We start from the raw sequence: 18,524 nt of genomic DNA, 5'->3' as shown, positions 1-18,524 counted from the left end.
ATTTTTGTTGACCTTTGTCCATGGAAGGTCCCTGCAAAATTTCATTGCAATTGGTTCAGGGGTTTTGGAGAAGAAGATTTTTGAAATTTTAGTCAATTTGACCCCTTTTGGCCCCGCCCCTCAGGCCCCTTGGGACGTAGGACTAAACCGGCAACCATTTTTGTTGACCTTTGTCCATGGAAGGTCCCTGCAAAATTTCATTAAAATTGGTTCAGGGGTTTTGGAGAAGAAGTCGAAAATGTAAATTGTTTACGGACGCACGACGGACAACCGACGACGGACGACGACGGACAAAAGGCGATCGCAATAGGTCACTTGAGACTTTGTCTCAGGTGACCTAAAAAATCTGCTGAATTTGAGAACATATACTAGCAGCATAAATTATAGAATAAACAACTGTGTATTGTATGAAAGGTTTATAAGGATGTGTTTGTACTTGTACAAGCACATTGTAAAAAATGTCTACACTTACACAACAGTATTTCTCCGACAAATCCACAAGACGGCAAACAGGATGAGCAAGAGGGCAACAAATATGCCCATGAATACCGCCACAGTGATAGGTACAAGGTTGTCCCGGCCTTGGAAGGGTGTGGCACCCGTCCCATGTGTGGTGCTACTGAGCCCCGGGATGGGCGTTGGTTGGTAAGGTGGTCGGGGAGTCTCCGGGTCAAATGGGTACTTCACATAAGGCGTTGTATGTTTCGGCGTAGGAGCTGGTGTGGGGGCCGGGGTTGTAGAAGGGACGGGTGTTGGGGGTGGGGCGAGCGTTCCACCATGTGGGGAAGTGGACTTAGCTGCAACGGTAACAGTAAACAAACTTGTAAATAACGTAAACAAAGCATCAACATAAATATTATCTAACTGCCAAAACAGAAAATCCGACGTCAATGAAACTGTTCAAGAAAGATTTTATCTTACATCAACGAAATCAGTCAGAATCAAAATAAGCCGTTGAAATCATCTAGGATCCAGACAATTTAATGAAATACATCAACTCTGTGAAGTTTCATTAGATAAATATCACATCTAGATAAAAATAAAATATCCAAAATCTAATTACATTTTTGTTAACTTAAAATGTCATTAAACTAATGGATCTTGAAGAAGTTAAATCCTCAGCAAAGCATGTTCATCAAAACTGTTCTACGATAACAAATAAATGCTGTTCGATGTCAACAACGACCCTATGATTAATATTAGGCAGACATTGGGCTCCAGGTACACGCTTCATGATAATCACCAGAAGAGGTATGTAATCATTCCAAACCGACTTATATTAACGAGGATTATATAATACCGCATGCACCTCATCCGAGGACCATAATTGTATGCTATTAAGCATGTGTGGTATATAATGTCTGGCTGAGGACGATAATTACCACAATACACGGACAGAGAATTACCACACACTATGGAACGGTCGTGACGCCGTATCCAATATCAAAATAGTCCTCTCCTAGTGGTGATTATTTATCATTAAATATCGCTCAAAGACCTCGTGCGACCTTGACTTTAAAGAAGATATCCAGTATGTACTCTAATGTCTTGATTGTGTCAGCAGATCACGCCATATGAATTTTCACACGTGAAACAACGAGGTAGGTTAAAACGGGAGACACATCATCCATAAAAGTAGGTTTGATTTCCGTTGCGGATTAAAATATTGACAAAGATATAATTTGATGAATATTAAAAACTAGCCCGAGTAAATACACTTTTCATGAAACAGAAATTAAGTTACCGTTGTAACATACTTGATTTATCTTGGAAAGCATTTGTATATTAAAGATGACAACAATAACTGTTGTACATATACCCTGAGTTTTGTCTTTCTTCTTCCGGTAGAATGTAAAATAATAAAATTAAAAAAACACATTAGTGGTTAATCGATAATATATTTACACAAATTTATATAAGAACAGCAATGTTATAGAAAAAACAAGCTATATCAATCGTATACCTGTCTGGGTTGAATATGAAGTGTCAGACTTACCTTCGTAATATTTAATATCAAATATCCCATTGCACCCTGAATGAATCCACATTGAGTTGTTGAATATTCCGTAACTAATTCCTTTGGAACACGTGCCATGAGAGGGTAGTTCATATTTTAATTCCACATCCTTGACGAGCTTAGCGCCCTCTACCTCACACATTTTGTAAGTATCATCCAAGTTTCGGCACTCGAGTGTTCTCTGCCGAAGTCGTGATCCGGAAACATCTGTAAATATTAACACATAAAATGTATTAACGAATACGCATAATTCTTTCCTTCGAAAAAAAAATCTTAAAAATTTCACAAGTGATATTTATTGGGTCTGAGTCTTTATATCTTCTTTGCAGTCCCAAAAAAGGGCATTTTTTTGCTATGAATTTCAAAAGAACTTTGAGGTTCGAAATAATTCTTTAATATTTAATAATTCTATTAAAATGTTTTGACCCTTGGGAACAATACACTATTGAATCCATTGGTTGGACAACTTCAACGTGTATTTAAATAGTCAAAACGTTAATACTGTACTGAATACGACGTATACTAAGATTATGCAATACAATAAACTCTGGTTATATGAACCTAATAAACTATACAATGTACACTATGACTTTATGTCAGTGACAGTCTGATAACAATAAGCTCGGTCTGGTGAAACATACCCAAAATCTTTTGACATTGTAGTCAGACAAAAAAAACAAATATATTTTCGGTCTGGTAATCATTAAAATAGTTTCGCCCACTTACGAAGTACATAATGAGATACGTTTCTCGTTTGACAACAATTTCACTTGACTACAAGTGACGAATTTAAAAGATGTGTAGAAGACTTAAGCTTCAGCAGATCTTTATGTATCATCTGAAGGTATAACTACATGTACGTAAAACCCACACAGCGTTCTCACCTTACTGTCGGTTTATATATGGAAACCTTACTTCTATATTGCCAACCTAGCACAAAGACTATAGCTAATTGTTATGGTGATTATTTCACATTATTTTTACAACGCATAAAGACCCTAGGCGTTCATACTGTAAACGTTATTATCACAGCCCTATCGTCACTTTATAATGATGATAAAGTACATTGTGTTTAATCTCGCATGTAAAACCGATCACATTGAGACAACATTAGGTTACAGTCAACATTAAGTTACTAAAGTCGGCTACAGATTGCCGCCATTCTCTGTGTACCTCTAAGATATCCATAATGCACAGCGGCATCTGTATCACTTTCATGTCCCTTAATTCAATTTCAAACGGAAGTCAAGGTTGCCAGCTTTTAACAAAGCCTGATTATCTTGATCACCGTTTCAAGTAATATTTTTGTTTGCTTCAAAACGCATTAAACGGAAAATGATCTGAAAATAATCTGACTGCACTTTTAATATCAGCACTTCGGGGCAAGATGTAGAAAAAAAACTACAATGACAAAATATGATAGTATATATTTAGTAGGAGAAAAAGTCATTTGTACGAACAAGCTAGAAAGCTAACCATGCTTTGAACAAATGATCTTTGTGTCTACCGAAGTTTGCCGACATTTCAATTCAGAAAATTCGATAAAGAGCAACATTAAGTTTGATTTTTTTAAGAACATTTCAAAAATCCAATCAAAGCCAAGCATAAAAACCTTACTTTGAATTTACTACTTCTAAAGATACGTTGATTAATATTTCAAGTGGCTGTGCTTCTCCAAGGTATAATGACTTATAGTTAACGGCCTCCGGACGTACGCCAATGGCTTCAGTCATCAGCATTTCTAAATTAATCAAGTCAGTGTAGAGGAAAAAATAGTCATTTTTATTATATATTTCGCCCCACCCCACGATTTCATCTTCAGCCGGGAGATTTAAAATGGCTGCTATTCTCTGAGGTCGTTATTTAACGTCTAATTTGGCTGGTCTTTGTCTTCCGTTTGAAGATATCGCTTTATTTTCTCAGATTGTACTGAAGTTTAACGGGAATTATTTCTGCCAGGGGAATCGCATCAGCGCATAAGGGTGTAATTTTTGGTCATAGGGACATCGAAAGCAGAACTTTCCTTAATAAGGTTCTAATCCTACATAAAGTATAGCGATTCCTCTTCGCTCGTAAAACCTGTCTCGCATATTGCATTTCACAAGATTTTGTTTAAACATTTACGCGAAGGGAAACGCACTTAGTTGATAGGGAATCTTGATTTTTTTCAAACGTTTACTATATATACTCTTTCTTCTCGTCAGATTCCCTAAGAAATGTAAAACCCATGAATTGTCAGAAGTACGAATATAGGTCAAAATAACGCTATTATAAGGATATTTAGATTGTAAGATGGCGGACTGTAGGACTCTAAATGTCCATTATATCAAGACCTGAGATATAGATATATCAAACGATTCTATCACACAATTCCAAATGTTTTTAAGTTAACGAAATTAAAATTATTGAGTACAAATAATGTAAAAGAATTATGTTATCTAGGAAAGTGTTTATATTGTGCTACGAGAAACCGAAGAGAATTCAATGTCTGATTTGATAAAGTACTTACTTTGTAAGCTTACTCTCCACTTAATCAATTTAAATTTGTATAGTAATCTCTTGTACATGTATCACATGATGTAATTGTTTGACATTTATCCTACGAGTTGGATGGCTCTCGGAAATAAAGAAATTGAAACTGAAACTGAGGACAAGGCCTGCTTCGGGGGGACCGGCAGTATGCCATTGCAGAAGGCGACTGATGCTCAAGAACTGACATGTATCTGCTGTTTCAATTGCAACACTTGGGGTCGCTATTTGCCCTCCCCTACTTCTATTTATTTTCGCCGGTGTCTCCCTCGACACCCTCTATTAGTCTGTCGTCAGTATCACGTGACCGGGTTGGAGTGTCATGCTACCGGTGTCAAGGTTACGACATTTCAATGAGATGACATTTAAAGTGGCCCTTACGTGGTCAAAAATCGTCTTTGGATAAAGTCTCTATACGACCATAGGTGTTGGAGGGGCGCAAACTCTGAACAAACAAATGTACCTGTGACGTAGCAGGCTTCGAAGCTAGCCTCGCATCCATCTTGTACCCACACGGAATTGTTATGGACGCCATAGTTTTCGTTGCAGACTTTCATGTTGCTATCGGTCATTGTCACATCGAGGCAGGTCAGCCAACCGTCCGCCATTACACAATCCTGATGTAGACCGTAATGTAGAGACATACATGTCGCGCTTGCATGCTGTCCGCACGTGAGTCGTTCTGAAATAGAGAAAAAAAGTGAAATTAGCTTAATTGTTATTTTATGTAAATGTTACCGACTCGACCAGATGGTTTTCTATACCCCTTACGGGTGGTATATTGTGAGAACGCGAACTTTAAAGTGAAAAGCATCGACACGCGATCTGCAAATCATTGCATATTTAACACAACGACGGTGACTTCGGTGATTCGGTACAGTCTTTCTGCACGTGATATGTACAACTGGGACGAAATGCCTGTCCGGCACTTACATTCATGTATATATATAGTATCAACGCCGAATCAAAATAGAAGTGCTTACTTTCAAGAACACGTAAGGATGAAGATATAACAATTATTGATTTTATTCACATGATTTCTTTTATCTTTCCGCAGATAGATGTAATCTTGTGATGGGGCTGACCTATAAAAGGGAATCAGGCGTCAACGACAAGAGTGTGTAGTTTGGGATGTATTGTGTGGCGCACCATTGTTGTAAGAACGCCTTACCACAGCCCTAATTCTAGTTTGTTACAGAGCATTATACGACTTAAAGGTTCAATGTATATGTAGCCCAGTCTTTCAGCCTCAATCTAATGAGGGTTATATTGTTTCAGGGTTTAATGTGGCGCTAACAGGAGGGTTATCGGAACAGCTTCGTATTGATACAAACAATGAGGGTCATTAGCACGTGCATAGATTAACAGACAAGACTGTCATAGAAATAATAGGGTTATCGGCACGGTTTACCAGTCATACAAATAATAGGGTTATCACCAGGGCTCTACATCAAAATATATTGGAGGGTTATCGGCACGGCTATTCAACAGACATGTTTGGCAGTCATTTTCCATCTAGGTGGCGCTATCGACAGCGATCAAGATGTCGGATTAAAAGGATTAGAGCAACTCAAACATTGACAAAATCTCATTCACTGTTTAAACTTTAAACATCAGTACCAATGATACACCCATGTTTGTCATTTGCGGTTTGCTATCGAATTTTACATCCCGGAACTGATCAATTTTTTAGATATTATCAAAAAACATGTCGGCAGATTTAATTGCTATCGCCTATTCCTATTTTTCCAATTTCTCTATGAACCGGTGCAGTGCACTGGGTTTACAAATGGTTGAACCTTATCGGATGCTGATAGCAACTAATTATTATTTATAAGGTCCTGTTTTAGATTACAATGTAAAACGACTCAATCAATGTCATATCATCTGAAAACTGCTGCAATTATTATCGGAAATAGCCTTGAAAAGAGGATCTTCACAGCATCACCGTTCTGCGTGATCCGATTACAACCCCTCAAAAACAGCATGTTTAATGAGCTGTGAAATTATGCATAAGGTTCAGAAGAAATATTCAATATTTTAATGACAACGGTCTATGTGGTTCTTCCGTAGTCTATAAATTCCCTGAGGTTATTGTAGCTTCGTCAATGAGAGTTAAATATCCCGTATCATCGTGTACAAATTGGACTCTCACTGACAGAAATAAAACAGGACGTTACATAAACTGCACAAATTTCCACTGTGAAGTAAACTATTCTATATTGCTACAAATTCCAACATGAAACTTTTATTGCTATTTAATATGATAACACAAGTTGTACCTGATGTAGGGTATAACTAAGGTTTATAAACATTTCTAGATTGTGTACAGATTTAGTAGTTGAACATCTATTTGGCATTTTCTTTACATCTGATATGGTTGAAGATAGTTTACATGTATATGATAAAACGTGTCTTTAATATTTTGTACTTTGTGCAAATTCCAGTGTTTTTCTGAAAGAGCGCTATAAATGACACCAACGGTACAGCGCGCATGTCTACAAGATTCGGCGCAGTCAGCTTTCCCCAAAACAAAACATACTTTTGTATATATATATTTCAAAATCAAAGAGTATGTTATGCATGAATATAATTGCTTGTGTGATTCAAACAAAAAACAATCATAAGTGTTTTCTGATTGGATTCACTCGATAAACGACATCATCCACAAAATCGCGATAAGAGCGATGGATCGCTAAACTAACCAATCTTAAGGCGATCTGAAATAAGAATACTCGCAGAGGAAAGGAAAGAGCGCCACAAACGGCATCTTGGTCTTTCATCTAAACCACGTCTCGATCGATCAGCGTTATACGTATCCGTAGCACGTGCATTGCGCGAATCTAATCCAAGGGTAGGTACAGACTAGCTAGAACGTGCACGCCAATCTTCCAATTAAAGTTGATATATGGAAACTAACATCACAAGCTGCTCCTCCGCTATGACATTGAAGGTTGCGAGTAGGTAATGTTAATGTCAGTAGTTCTATAAAAGATAAACCGTCTGGAGTAGGCTCCATTTCATTATGCAGCTGCTCCTAGTCTCGAACAAAGACTGCTGATAGCGACTGGCAGAGACTCCAAGTCACATCTGTTTACAAATAAACATTCGCTAATAGTTCGTTTGTAGTTTGTGGAACACGAACCTTAATATTGGAAAATCAAATTTGTTTTGAACAACCAAACGTCGACGTCACGTCATATTTCGCGAATACCGAAGGATAGTTATCTGGTTATATCGTATGTTTTGCCGATAATGCAGGAAACATTAGTACGAATACATGCTGAGGCGTTGTGTGGATTTCCCTGTGTAAACCTGTCAGTATTTAATTTGGAAAGAAAACACAAAAGATACTGTACAGTCGGTGAAAACATGTTTTGGCTACACAATTGTCAAAACATGGACCAGTCAACTAACACATCGGAGTATAAACATGAAAAAGGCAGTAATCCCGTGAAAATCTGCTCCGGTTTTAAATTCCATTAAGTATCTGTTTTCTGGCTGTTTCGAACGGCGTATAAACATGTCTTCGCCAGTCTAGGAGAGAACCCCATCTGGAATCGATAAGTCTCCAGCTCACATTTAGACAACTAACTTTTAAAGATCTACTCTAGTCCAAACAAGTAAGAGGGATTTTCATGAACAGAAAAAAAAATCTCCGATTACAGTCATCTTGTTACTAATGCGAGCTGATCCCTGGGGAGTCAACCCGCGGGTAAGGTCACAGAACTGTAGCCGGGTTCAAAGGTTACAATGTGTTTTGCAGTAGATAACGCATTGCCGGTTACTAAACGAAGTCGATAACGAGGCTATTAGCAGTTCTTACATAATAGCCTATAATCATTGGAGAGAGAGAAAAAGAAGAAAAAAAACGATATTTTTTTCTAATTTTCGGATTGACATTTTCATTGTTCTGTGGAATAAAGCTGATTAAGTGCATGAAACACGAGGGAGAACAATGATAATTATCGACCTATTTGACAGGGTGCATTTATAGAATAGCATTACTGCTACTTCCGCTAATGATAATAGGTTTTGTTATCGAAGTCAAACATCAAGACGAAAACCAAACATTCATATTTATACAGCTAAAGTTTGAGTAGACAATTGACCAAGGACTTCCGCGTGCAACGTCAGCTTCAGCTGCAGCAACAAAACCCCAGCACCGCCATCATTAACTAATTCGACGGTGGATAGCGCACAAGACAATTAATTACTGAAGGGTTTTGGAATGTTATTTCTATAAAGAGCAAGATAATAGAAGATTAAAAACCAGAGTTTGGAAATGCTATTCCGATAAAGAGGAGAAAGAATAGAAAATTAATACCTAAGAAGGGTTTGAAATAATTCAAACAAAACGGTTTTAGCTTTGAGCTTCATTATAGCTAAGCAACTCGACTTCTAATTGCGAAGCCCGATATTGAACGTCAATTTCAAGAATTGTGTCCCCTGCCTATACGATACCTTACAATTACAATGGGGCCCTGTGACCCTCACTAGCTGGAACGTCTACAGACCACATACAACATTTATGGAGTTTCTCGAGCAATGATCGCTCACGTCTATAGACCTATCCCCAGGTGATTAGCGCGGTGCTGGCCAGGTATAATGTTTGCGTACAAAGACAAGTAATGGGCGACAATTTATTCTATAATGGCGACAGAACTGAGAACATTATACCGGTACTAAAAGCTTTTTGTATCTTATTATGTCTGGTTGTAACGTTATAGATGTCCGAACAGTCGCGCCTTCCGTTATAGAGAGTCCTTTTAGTTACGGCCGTATCCAGGGGTCAGTAGGAGGTCAGCTATTGTAATGTATGGCTGGAATTAAGAGACATCAACACAGGGAACACATGTAACACGCATAAAAATACAGTTCAACATTCAGTACATTTTTTCCTTTGTTTTTTTATTGTTTTATTTTCTCAAAAATCTGAATATGTTAGATGATACCTTATTAGATAACGAAATTATAATCAGCTTCTTACCCATGTAACTACGAAACTTTTGATGTAGCAATTGATTACAGGTGAAAACACAGGTAAGATATAGGGTCAAACTATACTTGGATATAAACATTCTTCTACCCGTGCTTTGCTAAAATGTGGAAAAAATATGGACCCTTTTGTCTGGTTTGTTTGTGTTTCGCATCCTTATAACAACTATAATCAATTATGGACGAGTCAGGTTTGTTGTGGTGCAGGAAAACCGGAGTACCCGGAGAAAAAACACCGACCTGCGACCAGTATCTGGCGGCTTTAACACGTAAGCCTCGAACCAGAGCTCTTAAGATACATATAGATGTTTCTATATACAGTGTACGTCGACCTATTTTATTTAATATGTACATGTTTGTAGGTACATTCCATTCCTATATATACGAGTAGGTATATTACATATGTGTATTGTTGATACATTAAAAAAATTCACATAATGACAAAACAATTTCTTTTGACGTTCGAGAAAATGTTATAAATCTCTAGGTAAATTGTTCACACCTGTCTGAAGGCGCACGAAACTCGAGATGATACCCATACCACCAAATAATTGTGTCGTTAAAACACCGGTCCTGAGAGCTGTAATGTAACGCTGACATCCGATGACAGTAATTATCTGTAAAAAGTAGAATTCTATCTCCGACTTGTATCGCAATGTCCTAAAACAGCTTTTAACAGTTCTCTGTCTAAACGTGCCGTCATCGCTTACCTAACACCTATATAGTATTTATAGGTTTTTCTTCGTTTTTATTCAGTTTCGTAGACGGGCATTAAATGAAGTAGGGGGAGCAGATAAAGGGCAGATAACTCGATGTGATTATAGTCCGTACTATTAGATGCTCTGGGTGTCTATGAGGGAGTATAGACCATTGTTTGTATGTACTATTAGGCAAACGTATTTTTTAAGTTTGAGAGAGAAGGAAGGGGAGGGAAGGAGGGGGTAGTAATCACAGTATGTACTGTTAGAGTGTACGTATACTTTAAACATATACGTGACATTTGTAAAAGTGCTTGATGTTTATATAAAAAAAGAATATATATTATTTGGGAAAGGTAAGACACATTTTACTAAAATCAATACCGTACCAGTAGTCCGGAAATACCAGAAAAATAAATCTTACTTTGTACCTTATAACTGTTATGTAATGACGATGGTTGGCGCACACAGATATACAACATGTATTGCGCAATCACAAAAACCACGAACAGGTATTTCATATCGTAAAATATCAATAAAATGTGTGTCTTATCGAACATTTCTTGGGTGATAAGCTAATTTGCTGGTGGTTTTTTTTATACTATTAGTATCATTATGAGATACAAACAAAGTGTTATTCATCTGGAAAATCTATGACTAAAACTCATCCATGTATCTGGTTACCATGGAAACAGTTGCTGTCTTTGGTATAATAATTGAGGTCTAGAAAGAAATAATCGGAAATAATTCCATTCGTTGGTAGTCATTTTTCATGGCGTCATTATGAACAGGTGAAAAAGATGCAGGTAAATCGATGAAATCGTACTTGTGAAGACGTGATTTATTTCCAATGATCGGGCAGAAGGTGTATAATTTACCGCGCCTATTAGTGACACAAGATGTCGCTGGTACAGAAATACCCGCGATGTACGCAGTCGGCCATTGTCCATGTTGTATAATACATGAATCGGACGTAGGACAGGTAATCCGGATTAAAGCCATCACGTAGAGTCTAACACAATCGTCTAATCAATGAAAACGTACGATTAAAACGATCCGGAATCTAGGTTGGGTATAACGGGATAAATTCTACCCACCTACATGTATACCTTGATTGGCATTTTTGACCAAACGAACCTGTAATTTTTATCAATAATTATTGTTATGTTGTCATAGTATCATACCGGTGGGCGCGAATAACACTAAATTGAGTGTAATTTCCTCTTCATCCCCACCCTCGCTCCCATCCCCACACCCGACAAAGGGTCGCTCCTCACCCGACACAAGCGGTCCCGCCTCATTATAGCAGGGCCCGCTGTTTCACATTGTATCCCCGGTGTGATTAATTTCCTTTTCCGAGGTGAAAGTTGTTTGGAAATATTATACCCACTTATAGACTTGGAGGTAATCGTACTAGGTGACCTTTGTCGTAAATGAATAACATCACTCCAGCTATTGAGCTATCTCGGCTAATCAAATATCGACAGAAATGGCTGTCACCACATTCTCTTAATGATCTGTACAGAGCTCACTTTTAAATAGAAGTGTGTTATTAATTTTGAGAACACTTGTGAAATTCGTGATTAGGACATTTTGAAGATTGTTGGTACAAGCACATTGTATATATATATATATGGTACATGAAAAAATCTACGAGAAAGCTAACCATACTTGTTATCCGAATTGCATTGAGCAGTACTGACTCATTTAGCTTACTTTTCCTATTTTTTTATCATCGAAATACAGACATTATAATGCATCTGTCCATTTCAAAACTAAAAACACCCACTAGATTCATTATCTGAATAATAAATGGATCTATAATCTTGTAATTTTATAATTACTTTATATTATGTAGTTTTAAAATCGTATTTTGTTTATTGTTAATGTATATTAGAAATATAAGCAATCACTTTGTGACTTTTCTATATGTACATGTCTCACTGTATTTTACTGTTTTGTTAATTTTGTAGTTACAAATGTGCAAATAAAATTTTGAATTTGAATTCGAGTTTGAATAATGAAATGTCATCATTACATTTTTGGAACTATCAAATCACAAGACAAATATAATAAAATGTTTATACATTATATACACTGTTTATATAGTTTATAAATTATAGACACTGTTTATATAGATCATTTTATTGGTGTATTTTCCCATACAGAAATGTTGACCTAGGAAGGAAGCAGGCCCAGTGATACACATATCTGGCGTACCTGTACGACACATTAAGGCACGACTGACCACAAGGTCAGAAACGGGGTTATATTTGAATCAAACTTGTCATTGTTTCGTGATGACGCGTTTCCCCCGACCTACAACATAGCACGGACAGTTCACATTCACCAGACTCTGTATCAAAACACACTTCACGTTTTATTAAGTTTGTGTTCTCACATTAGTACTGTAGGATTACAGGCGTGTTCTCACACTTGTGCTGTAGGCCAGCAGGCGCGCACGTTAGGTTAGCAGCCTCCCGTAATCAAATTATACCACGTTTTGAATCTACATACAAAATGCCTCTGAACTTTGTCGTTTTTATGAAGATTCTTTGATTCAAAGTGGGATCTTTGCACTTTAATTCAGTACGTGTATGACACTTATGACTGTTAAAGTACATAACCCGTGGGCCATTAAATCCATTTCAAACTGCTCCGTGTCATTGTGGGGGTCTGTATCTCCTCTAACAACATCCCCTCACCCATCACTTTGTCTTACAGCTCGACCTACTTCTGACCACTTTTCATCCGCATTTCTTTTTCGTTCACTGCATTTTTTGTGTCAATTATTCGGTTTTTTTAATTTTATCAAACGTTTAAATAAATCCTTCTGTAAATGACACTACGCCAAAAGACATACCTTCCTAATCAATAAATACATATTTTGTTCTTTTTCGTCCACGTATCTTTGTTTATTCTCTCATTCATATTCAACCTGGTCTTTCTCTGTTATTCCGTCTATTTTCCTTTGTGTTCCCTCATTCATTGTATTTCTCTTGTCACACCTGTTCCATCCGTATCCCTACGTATTGTCGACCAATGAATGCGTCCCGATGTTAATAATTAACTCGTATATCATCTGTGGAGTGTCCACTACAAGTGTAATCTCCCTAATAAAACTGATGTTGACAATCTGTCATATTCTCAGAAGCGTTATGTTCACGTTGTTTACAATCGATTCTGTTTGAACAATATAATAGCATTGATTAATGTATTGATTGAATATCTGATTAATTTACAGATTGCCTGTTTTATCGATTTCTTGACTGAATTATTTATATTTCCGTACTGTCTAATTAGCCCTTCTGAACAATGTGTAATTAACTTGATGACTAGAGATATTTAGGTTCGTTACGTTTCAATGAAAGACGTGCAGTAAATACTTCTTGTTGTTTACCCACCATGTAGACCCATCCCCCAAGAAAACGTTTCCAACATTTTTTTTTAAATCACCCTATCCCCTTTTCCTGATTCAGCCTTGGAAGTAAAACCCGAATTACCATATATGGTCAATGCCCTCATCCACCCAAACATAAAACTCCCTTCATAATTTTCCTTCCACCCCGATACTTGTCAATTAACACTAGAATATCAAACCTTAATTTTCTCTTCCGTCAATTCAAGTTTGCTCATGAATACTGGATGTCGTGGGTCCCGTGTGACCTATCAACCGTAACGGCCCATTAACTTTATCATGTTTATATTGGTAAGTATTTTGTTTTATTGCCGCACGAACATTCAATTCACATTACTTTGCCACTAACAATGATTTTTATGGCCAACACTGAATACCAGTTTTTGTGCTGCACCATATTTTCTTAATGTAAAGAATTTTAGTGGAGGTAATATCTAGCAGGCAGTTTTATAACGCACACATCATTTGTGATGCAAAGACGCATAAATACCGAACAAGGAATAGAAACGGCATACCCTAAACTACCCCGAACACACCCGGATCAATGGATACCGGTTTTATTAGTCACAGAAGAGAAAAACGCTTATAAAAATCTTATAAAATAGCTTTATTCTAATTGCTTTATACAGCTAATAATTTGCACAGCGGGGTTTCAGACAGGTATGCGAGTATTACCCTAGATTACCACCCTGTATAGACTCTCTGATCTGTGGGCGAATTCCTAATATATGTGTACGTCAACTTTGGTGATCTAATGATAAATCGGACACGCCTCGGAGATTCGCGGTGTAAAGTGGACTTTTCTGAACCCTATTGGGAAATTAAAAGATGATATCACTCTCGCGAGCGGTAACGAATAAAAGAAATGTGACATTACAAGTATACATGTAATCAATCATACTTAAGGCAAGTAAATATTATATGTAGAAATCGTGTGACACCAAGGCTGGTTTTTCCTGTTCATTTTTCATACACTGCTGATATTAATCGCAATAACACTATTCATCCAGTGCGTGTTTATTGTACGGGGGCTACTCGATTGAGGGACCGGGTTATCAGTACGGGGCTACTTGTTTGAGGAAGCAGAATTACCCGAGAGCAATCAGTGCTCGCTACATATACATACATTTACATATCTAAGGTTGAAACGGAAAATCAACAGAAAAGTTTGTTTATTCAGGTAAACATGTAAAACAGTTTAGGTGTGTATGGTAATTGGAATGGTGATTGCTTGGGTACAGCTATAGGCGGGAAAGTTGGCAGACGATACCGCAATGAAATAAACGCTCATCACTGTTAAAACAAGCATCATTATCCTTACAAATGGAGGGAAACATCCTTTTTGATTCCCAAACAATCTTTCCACATCTACAGTCGAGGATGAGGGGAGGGGGTCAAACGTCTACACGGAAGATTTCACTCCCTCCCACACTCCCATACCTTAACCGCCGCGAACACGACTACCATCATATCATGGCTATGCCATCTACGAGAACACGAGAAACATTTTTAAGAATCCTAAACGACTTTTTGTAAATCATATATAAAATGTTTATTTCTAAACAAGAAACGAACAAGTAACCAATATTTATCAATGACTTTTGGTAAATCATATATAAAATGTATAACCATTGTCAAATTTGTTTATCAAAATGTCGGAACCAGAAACGAACAATTCCCCAATATTTATCAATGAATTTGAAAGTCAAAGTAATGCATGATTGTGTTAGATTGGTGTTGTTTGATCAAAGGGAGCATTTAACTAGTTTTGGCAGGACATCGTGATAACCTTAAAACTTGCACTTAAATTAAATGCAGACACACGAACGGCCAAAAACAAATAAAAAAACCTCCCGTATATCAATTATGTGTCATACTGGTACGGGTCGACACGAGGTACAACGGGGGAGTGCACCCCGGTACCAGAAAAACAACACTTCATCAAGACTCATGCATCGGTATGCCGCTCGTGACCAGGCCATCATTTTGACATTTTTTTTATTATTTTTTTATATCAGAAATTTCAGTTAACGTATTACTGATTTACGATTTTAACAGGAACTATATATGTAATGACAACATCCGGAGGTAACTCCTTTAGAGATATTGACTGCGGTTAGAGAGTGGATTAGTCTTGGCTACGCTATAATTGACTTCGGTTTGGAGAGTTTATCAGCAAGTCTCTGCGGTTACATTGTTTAAAATACCCATCTTGCTATCTGATATATGTATAACAGAGGGGTTGGGTGTGGGAGGAAATTCAGTAACACATGTATAATGTAACAGAAAGTAATATATACTGGACAGGTAAATAAGGGAATTACACATATCTATATTGTTTCCTGAACGAGCCCTATCTTTGAATACCACCCCTTTCACCCATCCACGTTTTCATCGTTAAGAAGCTGAGAATATTTTTTTTTATTAATTTGACATTTTAATTAAATTGTAATCTTAGGAACATCTTTCATTTTGCCAACATTTAACTGCACTTGCAGAAACCCTGTGGGAGTTTAATGTAATTGTGATGACGGAATGCCACCGACAATTCAAGGCAACGTTTACATTGTATCGACTGGAGAAATGTCACTCGTCAAATAACGACTTATTCTAAAGGTTACTAGCAACTTCGTTGTTGAACACGACCATAATATCACTACATACACCCCATCAACATACACCGCTACAGAACATCACTTCACCCATCATACACCAGGTATAGCTGTTTATGTCTAATCCGCATGTCTTCATTCCTCCAACGTACTATCATCTTTCATTTCATGATCAGAAGCCAGTCTTAATATAACGAGGAAAATAAATCAAATATGATATTTTAGAGATGTATTTCAAATTAATATCCTCTTTTATCCCTCATCGGGTATTCAGATAAAAGTTTACCTGTAATAATTGGAAAACCCGTATTTCTTGCTTATCGAGTTTCGCGAACGTTATCAGATTCTGAAATACAGCACTTGAAGCTACAGCACACACCGGGGAAGCGTCTTAGACATTAAATTTGTTGCCATGGAAAACTGAAGTCACGTTGGACGTCAATATCCGAGCTGTTTTGTGACTACCATCACCAGGTGTCGATCCAGGCAGGACAATGCTTACCAATTAAAGCAATGCAAAACGTTGCCGTTAATGACAAGAAAGCCTCCCAAATAGCGTTAACGACATTTCATGATACCGGGACTTGGCTATTTTGAGCGTTCGTGCCGGAAACTAAGGGTTGTGAATACCGATCAATGTATACATAGATATAAAAAAAGATATCACCTATTTCTGAAGGTTTCGTCAGGCTAATGAACGTACATGTATCTCCCAACATCATTATCGTTGCCCAGTCATCATATGAACGCAGATGTCCAATGGACATTGAGGATATAATATTTATATAATAGGGGAAGGATGCGGGATCGTGGAGGCAACGAGCTTTGTCTGTGCGCTTGTGACGTCATACGCTGTCTTTTTCTGAAATTGGTTCCACGAAAAGCTACTTAATTTTTCATGGAAAAACGAAATTGGAGATCGAAAGGTTCTTAAAAAAGAAAGTATTTCCTCGACCTTTCGTCGTCTGCTTTGTAATGTCAAAATTAAAACTTAAAAAAAACCATGTTCAATAATTCTTCTACCCGTCCTTTGTTTTCGTTTTGTGTGTTTTGTTGTTGTTTTGTTTGAATGTTGTTACAATCTTTAAACGTTTTAAATACTGCAAAGACCAATGGCAATTTCAAGTCTTTCAAGGAAAATACTTTAAAAATACACGTCTTCGTACATGATTAAAGGCGATTGCAATTTTTTGAAGACAAGATTAAGACTGTATCGTACAGGTTATCAGAAGAAACCTTAGCGGTGATTGGCTGTTCTTTAAACTCAAAATCAATCAGAAAAAAAATAAGCAATTAGATGGCCAGTCGTTAACTTTTGAAAACCCTATAATTATCATTTGGTCGTAAAAGAATAAAAATTCTGGCTCTGTCGATTTTTATAAAGCATTGTTAATTGATATTTTGCTTTGTGTGGCTTAAAGGATAGTTTGGTTTGGAAACGCTTGCTTCTGTAACTGGAATAAATCACCAGACAACAGTCATTATGTGTGGTAAATGCTCTTACTGTATTACAGAGACAGGGAAAGTGTAGAGAGCAAAAGTGAGCGTATCCCCTGGATATCGAGGATGGAAAAGCGTATGATGTACTTGTTACTGCAAAATGTATTTTCTAATGTGTTGGTGATTTACATCGGAACATTTGATTTACGACCATGTAATGTGCAACTTTAAAGTGAAAAGAAATATCATTTTTCAAAAATGCTAATATGTAATTGGATAACATCATTTTTTTATAATGAACTTTAACATTTTTGGTTTAATATACATATTTCATTTTCGATGTGTCTTTTAAATTATAAAAAAAATGTTCCGTGAAATAATTATGGTTACAAAAGCACAAATATGTAACAATTCAAGGGTATTTTTGCATCTCATTACATATTTTCATGGTTCATAACTCTACCGTGAGTACTGCTATTATAGATACAAATTGGATATGACAAAGAGGTTGCCTCATTTGCTATATTTTCATTGCAGGACGGACAAAAATCTCATTTCAAGATCTTCTTAATGGCCATGCCAAGATCTGATAAGTTTTTCCGAACTCGTTAAAATGGTAATTGTGAAATGTTTGAGCTCAAGTTGCAGGCGTTATATTTTTTATCTCAGAAGACTGGAAAAGTTTGTGTGAGTTAATAAATCGGCTTCAGTGCCTAAAAATGCAGTTCACGTAACTGTAAGTAAATCTCATTTATCGTTATCGCATCAATCTCTTGGTAATATCCTCCACATGCACGACAACATCCTACTCG

At 37.0% G+C, this 18,524-nt stretch overlaps 1 protein-coding gene across 1 annotated transcript in view; it reads right to left on the bottom strand.

Annotated features, from left to right (window-relative positions):
- The window catches only part of LOC110454834, a 41,981-nt gene that overhangs the window by 7,558 nt on the left and 15,899 nt on the right, over positions 1 to 18,524 (bottom strand). The window contains exons 2-4 of the mRNA XM_021504570.1: positions 5,010 to 5,228; positions 1,997 to 2,224; positions 473 to 797 (exon numbers count right to left, since the gene is read on the bottom strand). Of these exons, the coding sequence (XP_021360245.1) occupies positions 473 to 797; positions 1,997 to 2,224; positions 5,010 to 5,228 (772 nt within the window). The remainder of the gene's footprint in view (positions 1 to 472; positions 798 to 1,996; positions 2,225 to 5,009; positions 5,229 to 18,524) is intronic.

This window comes from Mizuhopecten yessoensis, unplaced genomic scaffold (genome assembly GCF_002113885.1).
Source record: "Mizuhopecten yessoensis strain PY_sf001 unplaced genomic scaffold, ASM211388v2 scaffold917, whole genome shotgun sequence".
Classification (NCBI taxonomy): domain Eukaryota; kingdom Metazoa; phylum Mollusca; class Bivalvia; order Pectinida; family Pectinidae; genus Mizuhopecten; species Mizuhopecten yessoensis.
The sequence above is the reverse complement of the archived record's forward strand: the minus strand, read 5'-3'. Positions and strand labels throughout refer to the sequence as shown.